The following is a 19,036-nucleotide window of genomic DNA, read 5'->3' as shown; positions in this document are numbered from 1 at the left end:
TAGGGTGTTGCTTATGTGAAACTACCAAGAGAATGATAATTTTGATGGGAGGTGTGCAGCAGAGGCACTTAAAAACTTCAGAAAAGTGGGAGGTCTTTAGGAAAGTGGGAGGCCAATCTCTCATGTGCCAGTCTGTCATCTACTAACACCCTCTACCTGTCTGTCAAGGGGTTGGAGCAGGCTACAGCAGAGTGGGGACTCAAGACAGCATTATGATCAGAGTACCTGACCTAACTGTCCTGGTACACCTCATCGACATGACAGGACCCTTGGCAATCACCTCTGCTAATCCTAGTGGAGAAGTTGACAGCACACACCATGACATGGTCATCTCGTAAGTACCTCATCCACTAATCAGAAATGGTATTTATAGCTGTCTTTCAGGTGGGCAGAAAATGTACACCATGATGATAAAGATCATGAACCCAGGACATGTACTGGGGCAAGGGGAATCTGGCTCAATGTAATTTGAAGTGCTGGATAGTTTTGTTCCTTCTTTTCCCTACAGGCGCCTTGGTCATAAGCTAGAAGGTGTTCTCTGTGATGGAGAATCTGATGAGGTGGTGGCATCAACTGTGGTCAACTGCACAAAGATTGATGAAAGTGAGTGTGAGAACCGCCCTTTCTATGTGGAATAGGATTTTCCTGGAATCTTTCCATTCCTTTCAATAATATCAATCTGGCAGTGTAGTGTGCTCCAAGAGTAACATTTCTTGAGCGCCTGGACATTTGCAAACATGTTGATGGAGAGGAACAAACAAAAGATGTCCTTGGAGTACCTCAGTGTTGACAGAGAGTGAGGCAGTGAGGAGAAACTGGGTGGTGCATGCAAAGTAAACCTTGTAAGAACAAAATGCTTCAAGTGTGGGGGCGGATGCTTCTGAAGAACAGGCAGTATATTCCTTGTAGATCACCAGAATAAAGGTAAAGTTATAAGGTAGAGTTTTTCTGCTATAATGCAACATCACAAGCTGAGATTTTATTAGTTGGATTTGGATTATCATTTGAGTGTGATTCTCTAGTGGAAAACTAAACTGTCATAGTAAGTGTTGGGACAGAGTCAGCAGACATTTCCATTTTTGACAAAAATTCTGGTCAATTTGCTACAGAGTTTTAAAATTGGGAGGCCTGGAGCATTTGATAGCTTTACCAGTCCAAAGTGTTTCTTTATGCCTCCTTCCTTTCCCTTGTACCTCTGGGCTGTGACGGAGGGTTATCCTGACTTTCTTGTTCTTGCTCTGGGAAGGTGGCATCACCATTGTGAGAGAAGGCTGCATCCCAGCAGGCAAGGTGATGCAGATTTTTGAGAAGGTGAAGAACAGAACAGTCTGAAGCCAAAAGAAACTTTCCCAAAGCCAAGGAAGAGCATCTACTCTACCAAAAACACCTGAAGCGCCCCATGGTGCTTTGCCCCACACTTGGAGCTGTCCTAAAGCAATTGAGTGTGTGCAAGTCCTACCTCTTCAAATCAAGGACTTATCTTCCTAGGAAAGAGCAGCACTTCACCATGCAGCATCTCTTGTGGGAGCTTTCTGCAGCTGTTCCTTGCTTATCTCCAGTGAGTGCCTGAAAGCACTAGGAAAATGGGAAAACTGCCCAGAGAGTGCCAGTCGGATCAGAAATGGGTGCTTTATTGAGGGATTTCCCAGAACACCTGTATTTCCTAAATGCCTTGAACTGTGAATGTCAGGCCTGCTTATATATCCTCTTCCACCACACTCAGTTTTATGTATTTTGAACAGCTAAATTCTGCTAAATAAACTTTTTTTTTGGAACATAAGGGCTTTGAATTTTGCTCGTTTCCATTGAAATATTTGTTCCTAGAAGAAGGAATAAACATTGAAAAGCACAATTTGGACAGAGGGCTTAAGGTATGTAATTCCCACCTCCTTCCCCCTGCCACCTTTCCTTCTTTGCAATTTTGCCAATCCTTCCCCACTTAACCCAAATGAGTACCCCACTGATTTCAGGACTCACAGTTTGAGAAGTCTCCTCATAGCACACAGAGACCAAGCAACAAGAACTGCTGTCAGGTTCCCAAAGGCTGTAGCTCTCTTGAGAGCTGCTGGTAGCACAGACCAAGAACACACAAGGTAGAGGACACRGAGCCAGGAGAAGAAAACTGCAATTTCCTTTGCCCTGAAGAAAATAACAACAAAGAAGGAGCCAGAGATGGAGGAAGTTCACACAAAGACAAATCCCCAAAAAGGAAAAAATGAGTTAAGGCTGAAAGTCAAGAGTCTGTCTTAAAAACACTGGACTGTGCAGTACAGATTGGGAGATTTTTGGTAATTTTTTTCCTTGCATGAAAGACAGTGTCCAAGTGGCAGCTCTCTGCCAGCTCCCTGCAGTTGTTCTCCTTGCTCACCTCCATGAGAGGATCCCCATGCCTGCTCTCACAGCACCTTCACAACTCCTACTGATCCCGAAGGACAAGCCCTTTCCCAACTTTTCTTCTTTATCATCTTTTTAAAGCATCTTTCTCTCCTGCTCATGGACTTCTCCCTAAGTCCATGCTTCCCTTGCCTGTCTGGTCAGCAGTTTCTCCTTCCTCATCCTGTTCACTGCTCTGGGCTCTGATCAGCCAAACTCAGGATGTTCGGGGGTTGGAGCCCTCCCTTGCTTCATTGCTGGCACATAGACAGCCACTCTAGCTCTGTGCTCAGCTTTTGGTGGCACTGGAGTCATTTTCCAGCTGCAGCTCCTGSAGCTGCAGCCTGCTGTTCAGTTTGCACTCAGAAGTCAAAACCAGTATCTTATCTTTCACGTGGGCTCCAGATGACACACATTGTTTCATTCAAGTAACTCCCCCAACTCCTTAATAAAAGTCCTCATCAGCACCTGTGTGACCAATGCACATGGCTGGAGCCTCTTTCCTTACTGAGATTAAAATTTGTTCCTTCCTCTTTCTGCAAGTGGACAGTGTATCTCTCATGACCTGAGCAAACTGTCACCCCTCCTGCCTGTGCTGGCTGGCATGGCAAGGATGAGGGCACAGCAAACATCTGTTCCTTCCTCACTGCGTCCTCTGGCAGGGACGTAACCAACTTGGTGTGTTCCCTGGGGATCTGCTTGCCTTTTCCAGCTCCAAAAGCTTCCCAAGACTCTCATAAGCTCAAAAGCGAACCAGGAGGGCTTTGGCTTGATGCTCTAAAGCTCAAGGAGATTCTCCGTGACACCCCTTCTCCCCAAAGCATTAAGCCCTGCCTGCTTCTCAGACCAGGTCTCTTCCTCCTCTTCATTTGCTGAGGCCCCTCAGCCTTTCCAGGACTTTATGCCTTTCTCAAAACAGATCCAACTGATCAGGTGTGTCTGATGAAAGGGAACACTAGCAGCACAACCTTGTCAGTTGGAAGGCAGGGATGGAAGGAGTCCAACTGCTTGGGGAGGAGGTAACCACAGGCAGCTGGGCAAGCTGAGCTAACGGCAAGGAGCTCTGGGGACCTGTCACATTGTTGTCCTCTCTGGTCTGAACCCAGAGAATGACACAACAAATTCATCAATAAATCAGTGCAATAAAATTGTACTGCCTTGTGGGAACAGAGTTATCTGTGGTTCTTGTGCTCCCAGCATCAGCTGTTCTCCTTACTGCAATTTCAGGTTTGCAACAAAAGTGCTGTTCAGTTTAAGAGTGCAGATAATTATCTTCGTTAAATAGGGAACCTAGGTCATCGCTAACAACTGGTCATTACTGTAGTGCCAGCAATTGTTATAATTCTGCAAGTCCTAGTGCTATAAAGTACTTAYTGAATAAATGTACTTAAGAGACAGCTGTGGGCTACCATCATCCAGCACAGGCTTAGCTTTAAGCATATTGAGAGACATGAGATTTCTTTCATGTTAAATATGTGAAAAACAGCTTATCTTAGCAACAGCAACAAGTTATATTTCTACCTCTACCCCTCAAGACACAATTCCAGCTTTGCATGAGAGCACATGGAGTGCAGCTGCAATTCAACCAACAGAGTAAGTGATCACATGCAGAATAGTCCAATAAGCTCCTTAATCCCTGACTAGCTATGCAYTTGCAGTTTCCTATTTTTCTTGCATAGTTTCCTTAACTACTGACAAGCACATTCTCTGCTGCTGTCCTTGAGGCTGGCCTCCACAAATGAGTAAAGCAGTCAAGTGRCATTACTGAAAGAAGTAACATTTACCAGAATCGAGGCTCAGCTTGATACTCAACTTCTTATGAGCCTTCAACTGACTCATGAGAAAAAAAAACAAGGTGTTTGCACTGTGTCTATTTTGAGGTATCAGGTGTGGTACAGTAAAAGGAAAAGAGATGGACTGGCTTCTAGCAGTAAAACGTGCAAACTTTTCCATCTTCATGTAGTTGATGCAAAGAGCAAGCATGATTAGGCATTTACAACATACAAGGAAATAAGTTAGATTTTTAAGTGTTGTCTCTCTTCTTTAGTGCTGCTGATTAGAAGAGTGGAATACTTCCTTTCCAGAACAGATTTGGGTAAATCCCCCTTATGTTCCTGCCATCACAAGGTCTTTTGCCTAAAGTTCTGTGAATTATYGTATTTTGCAATGACATCAATTTTATGTTGCTTCAGCCGTGTTTTATCAGGATCCCCCTCTTGATAATCAAACCTACTGTTCAACAATCTCAAGAGATTTTGGTCAGAAATGTCCATCTGTGTGTGCAAGACCATAGGAATATAGGGACCATAAYAATAAAGCAGACTGAAGGCACATCTAGCTTGAGAGCTCGTGCCCAATAGATCTTCTCASCAGACAGCATAGAGAAGTCCTTCTTTTTAATGACAGATATAATTGCATTGCCAAAAGAAATAGCTCTAAAACATGCATGATGGTCATGCACGATGGGATTCTGCAATTGCATTAACATCAACAATTTCATCTCTGGAGATCTACAAGTTGACATATCCCAGATTCTTTTCAAGGACCTCCAGCTAACTACTGAGGCCTAGACTGCCTTTGCCAGCATCCCTTAGATGAATCTTCATCTTCAACAACATGAATCTTCATTTCCTTTAATGAAGCTTCCTAAAAACAGGGCTCTTTCATTACAGTTATTTGTAATACTTAATGTCTGAGGTAGTGATATTCCTTAAGTGATGCTGCCTGTGACCGAAGGGTCATTTCCAAGTGGAAGCTAGCAATGAGCAAATGGGCCTTTGGTTTCTAACTGAAGTATGGGAGTGGATGGAAATCGTGTTGTATCCGTCCTTAAATCTCTCCTAAGGCTGGATCTCTTCATTCTGCCCTTCTTCTCTAGGGAAATAATTTTAAAGAATGAGGCAGTAGCTATGGCAAAGAGAAGAACAGTCCAATTGTTTAATGCACTTCTGTGCATTCAGATGGTTGGGTGAAAGAGATGTAGCAGGAGGAACAGGAGAGGAACTTTTAGACAAGGGGACAAAATGTCATTATTTTATAAATAGAAATATTGTACAAAAATGATTRCAAAACTGAATGTCTGTACTCATCATCAAGGAAGTAAATTCCATCAAATTACTGCTAGTGAAGAACATCATATTTATGTTCCAGCCAAAAAGGCTGTTGTCACGCAACAGAGTGGTGCAGTCCAGTTTCAGTTGTGCTTGTTCTGCCCCCACCATTCTACTTCCTTCTCTTCATTGCCTTAATATATCATTATATCTGAGTTACATTTATGAGTTAAGAACAGGCATCTTCCTGGAGATGGTGAGATCATAGCTCCTTGAATTTGCATTTTATCAATCCACATTTTAAATAGTTTCATGCAGTCACAAGATAAAATAAACACTCTCTTAGATTTTGTTGTACACATACATGCACCACCCTCTCTCAATGCCTCTGCCATCGATCTAGTAGGACTCAGTTCCTCAAGAGAGAGGACGAATTGTGCCATTATTGGCAAAGTRCATCTTTATACCTATATGCTTTCATGAAGATGAGACCCAAAGAAGGATGACTGATCAGCAGAAAGTTTTAGAGTCACCAAAACATACAGTATCATAGGTAAGGCAAGGACAAATTTCCCCACAGATGCTGTGAAGCTGCTCCTTGGTTATGAAGCTCATCAGAGTTGCTCTGTTTTGTATCAAGGGTTTAGCTATGGAGAGTTATGGACTGGGGCATTGGCCTCCTCTTGCCGACATTTCACTGTGTGCCTTAATTGAGAAACTCTTTAGGAGCTAGATGAAGGACATATCCTTTGCTAATAGTGATGCTGGATGTTCTGGAAACCCCACCTCTGCTCTTTCACACCTATATCCTGTACCCCAGCAGTTGCTGTCATGGCTAGCTGCTGATCCAAGWGAAGGATTTGGTTTCTTCTTCATTCCTAGAACGTTAACAAGATTCTATGTCCGCTCCTTTACTCCTTCTCTACCTCRTCTTTCATTTCTATTTCCCTCTAGAGATTCCTGATTTATCAGTTAGGACTTGGTTTATTTTGCAAGCGAATGAAGTTGCTTGCAGCAATGGGTGAGGAGGGCCTGGAACAATTGTAAACAGGAGTTGGAAGGAGGACAAAGACTGTGATAAGCCCTAGGTCATAAAAGATCTGATTGCCTAGTCCTTAGCAAGGCTGCAGGTAAAAGGATGCCAGAGTTCATTTGAGGGCTCAGGGGAATTTTGAGGAGATGAGGTGAGTCTGCTTGGAGGTAGAGTTGCTGCCGGTACCTTTTCATCTTCGAGGATTTTGAAAACATGATATTGAGAGGGAATTTGCTTAATCACATCCTGCTCGTTTCGGGGTGTTTTTACGGGAAAGGTCACATCAGAACCTGTAACAATGCGGAACTGGTTATTTGTTGATCAAGGAAGCAATTGTTCAGAGTGAAGCTACAGTCAGACGAAGGAAGAAAAGTTGCTGTATCATGTGCTGTGATTAGTTTTATTAAGTTATGGAAGGAATTCAGAGTTGGATGCTTACTGGCACTTACGAGAAACATCTCAAGAAAGACTCAAGTTATTTCCTGCTGGAAATATAATATGAAAAGTTTAAGCTCTGAGAATGGAGGTGCTTGGGTTGAGACTTGCATCTATAAATTCAGGATGTGGTCCTAAACCTCCCTACTCCTCTGAGGACTCAAAGTCACATAAGAGCCAAAATAGGCTACTTTGAAAGACGTTCAAAGATTTCATTCCCTTAGTTTCCATGGTAGAATACAGAGAACATGGATTTCCTTAAAGGACTCTTGGGCATAGCTATTGCTATAAGCAACTGCATGATCATCCTGCTCTTCCCAAATCAAATGCTCTTCCCTCGTAAAGGATTGACTGGTGCATGGACAAATCTTAGAATGAATTTCAGATTTGTATAATTTAGGGGAAGTATCTAAACTCTGCCATCACTCTAACAGCCAAAGCAGAAATATTTGTTGAAACTCTTGCTTTTTTTGTGCAAACAGCACAGTGCCACTGACCCCCTCTGCCTATTCTTTCATCTCATGTCCCATTTCAAGCTATAGGCATAGTCTGACTTTCATATATCAAGAGTAGGAGGTGAACAGATAAAGACTCTCTTGCTCTTGAGTTTCTTTTTCTTCAGTTTCTTTAATTTGAAGATAGTTACGACACATTCTGGACTYTGCCTGTGCCTCAAGCCTTCTGCTAAGCTGGTTTTGTTCAAACGGTGATTGTGTTGCCACCCTTCCTCTCTCAGCCACTCTGCCCACTGCAGTATCAGGTCCACCCACTATACCAACACGCATCCTTGACGATGCCATTGAGTCAGTTCCTGTTCATATGGTAGAGCTCTTTTCTCAAAGAGTGAGATGTTTTTGCTGTGACCAAAAAATACACCTTCTTTATTTTCCATTCGCACTTCTTTTTTTCTTCCATTGACTCAGATGTCTGGAGCCCACAAAGGGCAAAATCAAGGTGGGATAGCCCTTCTTCCTGGGTTATTCCCAACCCCAGTGGGACTAAAGTGTTGGTTATTTCATAAAGAGATCCATTCACAAGATTATTTTTTTCTCCCAGACTGACATTTTAAGCCTAAAGGCCTCAGTAATTGTCAATACAACCAAAACTGGCTMTCGTCTGAAGTCCATGAGTTTCCTCAGTTCTTTTGGATGGAAATTTTGGGGCCTCAAATTCCCCAAAATTCCCCTAAAATAGGAATTCACCTATTCCTTTCATCTGATACGTTGCAGTGGAGTAATTCTTTCCCACTGAGCAGAGTGGGACATGAATGGCCCTGGTAGGGCACACTGTGGAGTCTCTCCTAAGAAGCTTGGGCAACAATTTTTGGATGAAAACTCCATTTTCAGTGATTAAAATATGTGATAAATACTTCAGAGTATCTCAAAATGTATTTGATCTGAGATTATTCAGCAAATAAGCTGGAAAAGTCCCTATGTTTCTCTCAACAGTTTGACTGAAGTATTTTGGATTTGTCACTTATACCACTGGCTTTTTCCTTTCTCTACCTTTCTTTAAAAACATTTTGTTTCACTTTAAATGTTGAGAAAACTCTGGAAATAACAGAAATGCTTTTGCTTTGATTTAATGGAAACATCGAAATTAAATCTCCTCCTAAAATCATTTCTTTCCAGTTTGTGAACACACAGTTGAGATGCATGGGAGCAAAATAAGGGCTGAACTTAAAGGAAATTTTCCCTAGTCTTTTGTATTAATTATCAAAGTGAAAAATGGTTCCCCATCATGTTCTCCCAGCACCTTGATACGGTGAAAGAAGAAAAATGGAATCCAGTCAATGCATTTTGTGAAGAATCCAATGCCTTAAACCACTTTTCACTTGCAGTGCACTGAAATAAATCATCAGACGAGATGCAGGGCAGTAGCATCGATGGTATATTTAAGTCAGGGCTGTTTTCTGTAGGAAAGAGCTTTGTGAGGCTTCAGTAACTCTCCAGATTAACACTTTTACCTCAGTTTTCAGAGTTTGCATCTTTTATTTTATAAACTTGGTTATGAAAAGAGGCCATATTCAATCTTGGTGTTCAGTCCTATGAACTCAGTAGCACTCCTCATCAAAGAAGCTGCCACTGGGGGCTGGATGTTAGGAGGTGTTATCCTTCCTTTCCCATCTCTTCCCACCCAGGAAAGTGATGTAATTTGATTCACTTGTAAGGTCACTTGTGTAAGTGTGGAAATCCTGACATGCTGAAATCCTAATACTTTGACCTGCAAAGATTTTTTCCAGATACTTTCTACAAATGTTTCTGCCCCATTGTGTATGACATGTGACATTTTTTATCACAAATATTTTATTGATTTCTAAAAATCAAAACCCCGGAAAGATACAGCGAACAGATTGGCAAAATGAATATCAAATCCATTATCCAACATCATCTCTCTCTACAGGAAGAGAGCTGGTTCTGGAAGAACAGTCAAGAAGGCATAGTTTTGCCATAGTTCATAGAAGTTTGGCTCCTCTAACTGCACAGGATTTATGCTTAAATTCTAGCAAAACATCAGGTGAGATTGTCCATTGCAGTTCCTTSCAGGTGTGTCTGGTAAGAATAAAATCCACAGTTTTCAGAAGATAAACAAGCCAGTAACTGCTGGGCCAGGCAGGTTTTACCAAAGAAGTCTCCTCATGTCAGTTTGAAATTTGTTTTCACCTCCTGTAGGTCAGCAGTTACTACTCTGTACAAAATCTGCCGTCTGCAGGAAACCTCCCATAAAATGAACTGTAGAAATGTGTACAGTTATGATAGAACATAAGATCAACTTCTAACATCCTGAGATGTAATGCACATGACATTTCTGACATAAATACTCTGCACAAGGCAACATCATCACACTCCAGCACTTCTGAAGAGACATTATTGAAGTCTTTGAAATGATAATTCYATCCTCACACCAACCATGAAATATGGAAATTATGTCTCACATAATGACAATTCTTTTCTGAGAAGATTTCTATTAGAAGACAGTCCTAGCTCCCGGGACTACTTAGCTACTTTAGAAAGTTCATAGTATTCACTAGCACATCACCTGAATACATATCCCATTTTCCCTCTCCCACTTCTTGTTTCATGCAGGGTTTTTCCCCCAACATGTAATTATGAAACATATCAAGCTATTTTCTACCCCAAATTGAAGGTATTAACTCCTTGTAAAAAAATAAAATAAAATAAAGCTTTGTTACACTGGGACCAGCCAGTCACTGATGTAAAGCTTCCTTTGGTTGTGCCTGATCTTCAGCGAAAGCTGGTAGTTTTCAGGAGTTAAAAATGTACCAGTACAAACCAGGTGAACGTGGTTTGTGAGTCAGCTCTGCACCGGGATATTTTACTGGAGTCCACAGAAGGCTGAATGTCACTTCTGCAGCTGGGAAACTTCTCCCATTCCCCAATTTGACCTGAACAACGTTTTCCAGCAAACATCTCCCTAGGGAGCAAGTAACTGTTTGACCTACAAGGACATCTCAGAGCCGAGTGTGGCTCTCATGGATGTCATCTGTGGACTGCCCCAATACTGTTTCTTCTGAGACAGCCATGCCTACCCCATTGGGAACAGCCTGGCTATGGTCCGTGTGCTCCTCCTGGTCTTTTGCAATGATGGGGCCATTACTGTGAACCAACGTGTATTTCTTCTGCACCTTCTCCAGTATCTGCAGCACCTGGAATTAGCAAATAGAGCTCCGAGTTGTTTATTGATTACGGGAAAGAACATATTTCTCTTCTGGATCTTGAAATACGCCCTTTTCTTTTTCAAGCTACTTGAGTAGGTCTCTCCTTGGGCTTTGAGCATTTCTTTCTGCTCAAAGATCTCTGGGACAGATGTGAAAGGAAAGCCTGCTCCATGGAGATCCATGAGGGATGTGCTTAGCAAAGAAAGATGCAGTGGTGGTCCATAAGCACAATCAGGACACAGGCAACATGGAGCTTTTCTGTTCTTTCACACCACCCTATGATATCTTCTCATGCCATCACAGATTTATTCAACGCCTTATGGAAAAAGGGAACCTCCTGCCCAATACCCATTTAATGGAGATGGGAAAAACAGAGAGAAGAAGAGCATGAAGAGGCTGAAGATTAATTTTACCTGAGACTTTGGGATGATACCAACCCTGAAGAAACCTATGTTTCCACTGTTGATTTTGGTGCAGTCCACAACAGTGGATGCAATGTTCTCTGGAGAAGGCCCATCACAAAGAACTGCATCCACCTGAAGAGAAGCAAATGTTCACACCAAGTTCCCTGATGGCACTTGGGAAAAAAAAGGTAGCAGTTTCCTCCTCTCAACCGCTGGTAATTATTATCATAGTCAGCTCTGCCCCTCCTACTCTTGCTCTGTACTCTATAAAGAGAGTTCTTTRGGTGATGTAGATCATCAGCAGAGCTAGGCAGGTTTGCATCGGCTGAGAAGCTTTGATTAAGTCCCATTTAAAAAGCAACTGTTCAGTAAACCAGATTTTTGAGGAATTAGAGAWAGATTGTCACTACTCCTTGTTTAAAGCTGCCCTTATATGAACTGACACCTCAGCTTAAATGGATATTTAAGTCTTATGTGCACTATTCTCAKAATTTATCAGTGAAATGAATGATAGCATTTGAATGGTTATGGCCATTGTACTTCCACAACTTAGAAATGCTGTAAAGGACAGGAATATGTTAAAGCTTTGATGGCAGTTCAGACCAGCTTTGGTGGGAATCTCCAGTGTTCTGCCAATTCATCACCAGTGAGCTCTGTCACATTCAGGCAGTTATGGTTTTATTGCAAAAAGACACATCTTTTTGCAGCTCATGTCATTCTGTGATGGAAGATGAACTAAATCATGGTGCCAAGCCACAACTACACTGTCTAAAACACCAGCATTTTGGCTTTCCATCAAGTTTCTCCTTTCTCCTTTACTCTGTCACCAATAATAAAGAGTGTCAGTGATGTTTCTCCAGATTCTTGCTACCATTACTTGGTTTGGCTACTTGGAGTGAAGTGATTTGGTTCATCCATCCCCAGCTCTTTTGGGACCAGTTTGAATAAAAAGAAAGATAGACTCCATTACCTTATCTCCTAGCTTGGCATAGACTTGGTTGTGATGTGTTGTGTCTGCCTCTCCTGTTGGGTTAGCTGATGTGACCACAATGGGACCAACCTGATGACACAAAAATGGGAAGATGATCTCTGAGAAAGCATTGCTGTGTCACACAGATGTCTTGCAGTCTGAGCTCCACTGATGAGTCTCCATAACTGAAAAGGGATCTCTGTGATCACTGGGCTCATCCAGATAGAGACACCCATTCTGTAGACTGCTAAAGTTGGAAGAGATGAACCCCAGTAAATCTGTGTATGAGGGATTAAGACTCTGCTAAATTGGGGTTTATCCACTTAGATCAAAAAGGAACATTTTATTTTCAAGAGAAACAAACATTGAAGAACTAGAGTGTTCACTCTAGAAAAGTAGTAGTGAGTTGGGACATTACTGTAGGATTTGTAAGGTGCCATAGATTCTCTAGAAAGGCCCAGAAATGTGGAGATGGATGATGGGTSTGCATTGTGAGAGGAATATGGATTTTTTCCTTCAAGATGAATTTACTAGCAAAGCTATGGGGCTGCGTCCATTGCTCATTGTCACACATCTCCACCTTCTGCTGTCAGAATAGTGGCCTGGCCTTGCAATTCCTTCCTATCAGAGCATAGCGGCAACTGACTGAGCCAGAGATCTGCTTTTTAAAAACATCATGCAAGAAACTGCCTCTGTAAATAACACTACTCAGCACACTAGGCAGCATCATCAATGTAGGAACTTACATAAATCGTATCTATTAATTGCATCTTCTTGTGGCATTCTGACCTGGTCATCTCTCTTATTCCATTTACATTCCCTCCTGCAATTTGATCTGCTGCAGCTGCCTGCATACTCTACTCCTTCCTAAGGATTTTTTTTTGAGGGAGCTATTCATTTGAGCACTTTCCACTTACCAGAGCTCTCTGAACATTATAGAATCCTCATTTCAAAGAGATAAGAAAAMAGAGATGAGAGGTGACTTGTCAAGACCAATCGAAAGGACTAGTTGAGTACTTTAATCTCACCATACTTCTGTCTCCCAGGCCAGGGGTCCTGGGTGCTAGAGACTGACCCCAAGCCTGCCACCTAGGCCATGAAGTGGAAAGATCTGTTTGGGGGTGCTGCTGAGAAGAATGAGCTCTGACCACTCACCAAGTCAATGAGGTGTGTGGTGACAGAGCAGTCAGGAATGCGGATGGCGATGCTCTGGGGGGTACCAACATATTTTGCAGAGTCCTTCATTCCCAGGAAGTCCACCCATTCTCCTGCACAAGGAAGAGCCACAAATTTACCAATACAAATAAGTCCAACCACAATAAATATACCAAGAATATTGACATGGAGTATATGGCAGTGCAATCAAGTGCGAACTGTACTGGAGTTTCGAATCCAGAGCTCTCCAGAGAGCTTGTAAGTAACAGCATTTCCTCACCTCTGGGAATAACCAAACTAATAGGAGATGGCCAGGCAGCCTCCATGAAGTCCCAGAGTAGAGGGGTGAACAAATGCTTTGCAGGTTCCAGTTGCTTCAGGCTAGAAATCCAAAGTGACATGGGACGCTCTTGAGCCTGGCGCTTGGACCTAGAATGGAGAAAGAGAAATCTTGGAAGTAAGCTAGGAATTTATTTTATTTTATCTGAAACAGAAACTGTGTTGGAGAGGTCTAGTGTTAGATAATACCTGTAGGCCTTGCCCCAGGTCATCAGTCTCTGTAGTAAATGCTGAACTTTCCCATAGGTGACCTGACAGGAAAGGACATGGATGCCTATTTCGAGTTATGGTTTTAACTCTGTGCAGTAATGGGCAAAAGTCAGAACTGCCCAAATTGTGAGAAATACTCTCCAGTGTGAGGGATTCCAGCTGCTTACAAAAGCACAGTCAGAGACATAAAATGAGATATGTTTGGGTAYGTTCCTACAGATAGACCCTGCTTCTCTTCTTACTTTTTGATCTTAACATTTCCTCGTGATATTCATCATCTGTCAATAACCTTCAATACTCTAGGAGACAATTTCAGTTCAGCTGTCCTTTTTTTCCCATTAACATCATCTCCACAGGCTTGTCAGCTTATTCCTCACAAGAAAACAGTTATGTATCACATTTTTCTGGATAGTTGTTGTAGTCAGCACTCAGCTGTAAGTCCTAGAGTCTTCTTTATACTAGCCAAGATAGTCCACACTAGGACAGTCAGAGAAATACTTACCTGTGAGCTTTCTCCACAGCATCAGGTCTATTACAGGCTGCCACAAGCACATATACAGTATCTGTGGGGATGCCGCAGGTCCCTCCATTCTTCAAGATATCTGTTGATGTGGGAATGGGGCAGAATCCCGTAAGTCACTAGAACTGAGAACTGAGGGGCTTAATGTAAGAGCTGTCACAGACAGGCAATTCAGTGTTCTCATCTCTTTCTCCCAACTAATAAATATTTCCTCTGAGTGTATTTTAGAATTCACCCAAGAAGAGATCTGACACTTGGAGTTATTCTGGGCTGTGTTCAGAAGTCTTTCAGCACTTTGGAGAGAGCAATGCACCATGCATTTGCTCAACTTTTTCTGTACGAGGTTTTCAGTGGTAGCCCTAGCCTGGAGGACTTATGTGTCTTAGACTGAATGAGCAGAGATATGGTATAGGAAACAGAGCAACAAATTCAATGATAAACCAAATTTCTGCCATGGAATTGGTCCTATTCCCCGCTAAGTGTGTTTAGGTCTTAATGTCTCCCATAGGTTGGCTTGCTTGGTCAAAATGTAAGGTCAGGTTATCCTGATATGATTATCATGGTTTCCACATTTGGACATGAAAAACTGTCCTTTTAATAATGTTTGTTTTCCAAAATCTCTCTGAGTTAACCCTCCACCCACGTAACGCCCGCTGTACGTTTCCCTTACCTGCAATTCTCTTGACTGAGGAAGCTTTTCTGGCAGGAAGATGAAGGCACTTGCTCATTCCTCCCCCCACACCACTGAGCTGCACAATGGGCCTACCCATGGGTAAGCAGGAACCTTCAAAGATGCTGTGGAATAGGGCAGACAGGAAGCAGTAGAAGCTGACCAGACCAAAGATGAGAGTAGCTGCAATGTCATAGCCAGCTGGAAGAGCATTGATGGCATCCAGCAAGAAGCTGATGGTGATGAGCAAGAAAGCGAGGGAGTAAAAGAACCATGTGATGCTTAAGAAGAGTGTGCAGAAGACAATGAAGCCATTGAAGAGCATGAAGGCAATAATGCCCACTGCTGTGTGGAAGCTTCTCGTAGTGCCATAGAGGCCACCATATCTTGTCAAGCCCCAGATGATCCACATGATGCCATAGAGAATGAAGGCACTGCTCTCCAAGGTTTTACCACGGGCAAAGGCCACTGAGCCACCTAGAAGCTTAAGAATCCCACCAGCTACCACAACCCATGGAACTACAACAGTAGCAAGTGGAGCCTTTGAGTCCCCTGTTACCATTACAGCAAAAGAAGCAAGGACACTGCATGCATAGCCAAGTACTTCAGCATCTGCATACTTGGAATAGCCTAGATAGGGAGCATGAACGTCTGTCCCTTCTCGAAGCTTCAGAAAACTGCTGCGAGCAAGAAAGGCCTTCACAACATCCTTTCCTGTTGGGATTATGGCATTTTCTTCTGCATTGTACTGGTAAATTAGAGTCATCAAGGCTGAGGCCACAAAGATGGCCACATCCATGCCTTGGGGTCCTCCTTCAAAAAATCCCTTGGGGCAACAAGCTATTGCAATGCAGTAAGCCACATAAAACAGCAAATATAGGCCATCCACTAGACTCTTAAGCGTGAGAAAAAGAGCCAAGATGGCAAAAAGAATTGCAAAAACCACCAGTAATGGAATAGGAAAAGATGGCTCCTCTGGCTGCCAGATTGGGTACAGAAGGCTATAGCCTCCAGCAAATTTCAAGATGGAAGTAAAACCAAAGAATGTAGCCATCAGTGTATCCATGGCACGGTACGATAAAACGCATATTCCGATCTGATAGACCCCAGAGGCCCACAGCCAGGGCACCTGACCGATAAATAGTTTGCTTGTTACACCCAGGAGCCGACAGCCAAAGACACTGGCAGACAGCATGTTCAGGATCAGACCTGTGATTGCAAAATGATTCACACTGCCACTGGTGGACTTGATGTGTTTGTGGGTCTTATTCTTAGATAGATCTGTGCCAGGAAGTATAATTTTCTCTTTGGTGAGGAAATAAAGAAACCTTCCAAGAGTAAAATAACCTCCAATCAAACAGACAATCATATAATTGCAAGCAACAGCAGAGGAACCAAAAGCTGTGCTATAGAGCATGGCAATTTCATGAGCACTGGCAAATGAGACAGCAGAAGCAATCATAGCTAGGATAACCTCCCTGTGAAGGAAGCCCACCACTGCAATAATGAGTAGTGCCAGAGTAAACGTGGCCAGGCCAGGCACCAAGGCATTGCGGAAATCATCAGCGTCATTCAAAACTCCTTGCCCTCCTAGGATGAAGACTGCTCCATAACTGCACCAGAACACTGAGATGGTCAGGCAGAGAGACAAGAACAGGGAGGGATTTCTTCGGCTTCTCCGAATTCCTAGGAAACAAATAACAATGGAGACAGAACTGTGATTACAAGTGATTTCTGTGATTTCAGATTATAAGATGACTTATCACATGTGTCTGTGCTATCGGCAAATGGCATGTTCAACAGAGTGCCTGGACTGAGCTGAAGGTTCATGAGTAACTTCAACTTAAAACCATACCAAGTCTGACATGCAGTCTGCCCTAATGAGGTTCAGGTTCAGTGAGCTGCTACCTTCTTTTCCTTGTGATGCCCACAAGACTCTACAACAATGACATTAATATTTCAATGCAGATTGAGTTCTGATATTACTTTCATTTGCCCAGGGGCTTGGTTTTTTTTTGTTTTTTTTTAAACTGTAGGCTGTCATATCCAAGTATATACCACAGGTCTCAAATATCTTGTTGGATTTTCATAAATAAAAGGTATAGAAACTCACAAATTCACTTCTCCTCAAGAAATGAGCTTTCCAGTATCCTCCTCTCAAAAAAGACCAAAAAAAAAAAAATTTAAAACACTTCAGCTCATCCTCTCATTCTCTGGTAGGAAGCTGTTGAACTCTGCAAATTGTGAAGGCATCTGCTGCCCAATAGACCATTCCATGTGGCCCCATTAATATAACTACTTCTGCTGGTGTTGTGTGTCACCACCAACTGAGAAATGAGGTGGGCCTATGCTGTAGGTGTTAAAGTGTGTATTGTCTCTCGCAAGTCCTCTGCTTTGCAGGTGAAAATATCAGGATCAGTASTGATAAGCTAGCATCAAAACTTGGAAATGAATTTCCTCATTGCTCCATTCCCACAATAGGAGGAATATTTCATCATTCAGTGTGAACTTCAATGTCATCAGTGACTTTCCCTCTCAGCTAAGTAGATCCCTTGGCATTTATACATGAACATGTTATTTTAATCCATGGATGACTAAACCACACTTCAGAAAGCCTGGGAATAGTTGTTTAGAGAAATTACGCAACCACTCGGATGAAATGCTCAGAGACCTGATATAAAGTATTTGTTCTAAATTAACATTTATTTCTTAGGTTGCATATACTGGAAAAAAAATAACATGCTGATAGATTCCTATAGGAGAATGTATTCAGTCTGGTAAGGCTGCCAAGGTTTACATATACCTCTTGGCTGAGCAGACCTCATACTTGTGAAGCTCTAGAAGGGGAGGCCTTGAAGCTGGCCACATTCTGAACCTTACCTGCATACGCCAGAAGAGATGATAAAATCAGCAGAAGGATTCCTAAAGTTGTGTTGGGGATGAGAGGGGCTGCTCTGCTTACAGTGTAGAAGTGCACAGTCAGTAAGAGTGATCCTGAGTGTGACAAGAGGGAAAAAGTGAAAGAGCTTGTAAACCTTCCTTCCAAAACAAGAAAAGGGAACAGACAGTAAATAGATCTACAAATAATGAAATGCAAGAGGAGGCATGTTGCAGGCTTGTATCCATAGTTTCATCTCATCCTGGGTGCCTACTTTTAAGAAAGTGAACCTAATCAACTTTGAAACTGCTCCTCCACTGCCAWATAAGTTAAAATCAGTTCTCACACACTCTATACACACTCTATAGAGGATGACATGAGATTTTGGCTTACAGAAAAACAGATCAAAAATGGAAAGGGGCAACACTCAATAAGGAGAAATGCAAAGAAGGAGCAAAAGAAAAGAGAGTGAACAAGGAAAACAGATCCACAGGGAAGACAAAGAAAAGGAAAAGGGAAGAAAGGGCATCCAAAAGAGAGAGAGAGAAAAAAAAAAAGACTATTTGAAAAAATGACTATCACAAAGTTTGATTTGCTTCCCATTCAGGATGGAATGAGTACAAGAGCTCAGGCCAGTGCCTTAAAGCCAAGATAAATATATTATTGGCTGCTGAAACAGGCAGAGGGATCTCTGGATCTGAAAGTTTTCTCCAAGTAGAGAGATTCGGAATAAACAGACTCTTTAGCCCCCTTTGAAAGGGGGTTGTCCATGCAAGCCAGTCCCAGCCCCATCCTTCCATGCCAAGAAGAGTTGATCCCTACCTGCGGAAATGCCCAAGAGCCCTATGGAGTAATGCAGTGAGTCAGCTTTTCTGACTGCCATTGCGGAGCCTGCTGAAGACCCAGGTGCCGACTGAAATGCTGCCTCTCTTTCCTCCCTAGCTCTTTATAACCAAACCAACTCCACTAGCCTCTGTTCCTCCCTGCTCTCCACCCCTTTTCCCTACAAACATCTTCTGTTAGTATTCCTCTCTGCGAGCGGGGAGGAAATGCAAACGAGCTGGTAGCTGCAATAAATTTCAGTTTGTGAGTCAGCATGGACTGCTGGTAGCTCCCTCGAGGGGCCTCTTAATTTTACTGCTGATTAACTCTTGTTAAAAAAGACACTTAAAAAATAATGTTAAAGGTTTATTTCTATTACTGCCTTTTTGCCACTGCCAGTGAGGAAACTGCACTGGTTAAAATCAAGTTTTTTTTTTTTTTAAGGAATACATCTTGCTGGAGCAAACAAGCACTTTGCAAGCCCAGGAGCTCCTTGGG

General features: G+C 42.5%; 1 protein-coding gene across 1 annotated transcript; it reads right to left on the bottom strand.

Moving 5' to 3' along the window:
• Nucleotides 1-10,363: 10,363 nt before the first annotated feature.
• Nucleotides 10,364-18,599, bottom strand: LOC112947043. Its single transcript, XM_026039048.1, has 9 exons — nucleotides 18,539-18,599; nucleotides 17,719-17,832; nucleotides 14,839-16,524; nucleotides 14,151-14,250; nucleotides 13,380-13,528; nucleotides 13,100-13,212; nucleotides 11,945-12,034; nucleotides 10,984-11,106; nucleotides 10,364-10,558 (listed from the first exon to the last, which is right to left on the bottom strand). The coding sequence occupies exons 1-9, from the start codon at nucleotides 18,597-18,599 to the stop codon at nucleotides 10,364-10,366; spliced, it is 2,631 nt and encodes an 876-aa protein (XP_025894833.1).
• Between the last annotated feature and the right edge of the window lie 437 nt (nucleotides 18,600-19,036).

Source organism: Nothoprocta perdicaria, unplaced genomic scaffold (assembly GCF_003342845.1).
Source record: "Nothoprocta perdicaria isolate Ctin4 unplaced genomic scaffold, notPer1 scaffold_22, whole genome shotgun sequence".
Taxonomy (NCBI): Eukaryota; Metazoa; Chordata; class Aves; order Tinamiformes; family Tinamidae; genus Nothoprocta; species Nothoprocta perdicaria.
This window is presented reverse-complemented; position numbering and strand designations above follow the sequence as displayed.

What these genes read in the sequence shown, in the direction of transcription:
- LOC112947043 (XM_026039048.1), bottom strand. Translation starts at nt 18,599, where the DNA reads ATGGCAGTCAGAAAAGCTGACTCACTGCATTACTCCATAGGGCTCTTG. An exon ending in CCACACACCTCATTGACTTG is followed by an intron (nt 12,035 to 13,099) that starts GTGAGTGGTCAG and finishes TTGTGTCATCAG; the next exon opens with GTTGGTCCCATTGTGGTCAC. An exon ending in GTATCATCCCAAAGTCTCAG is followed by an intron (nt 10,559 to 10,983) that starts GTAAAATTAATC and finishes TGCTAATTCCAG; the next exon opens with GTGCTGCAGATACTGGAGAA.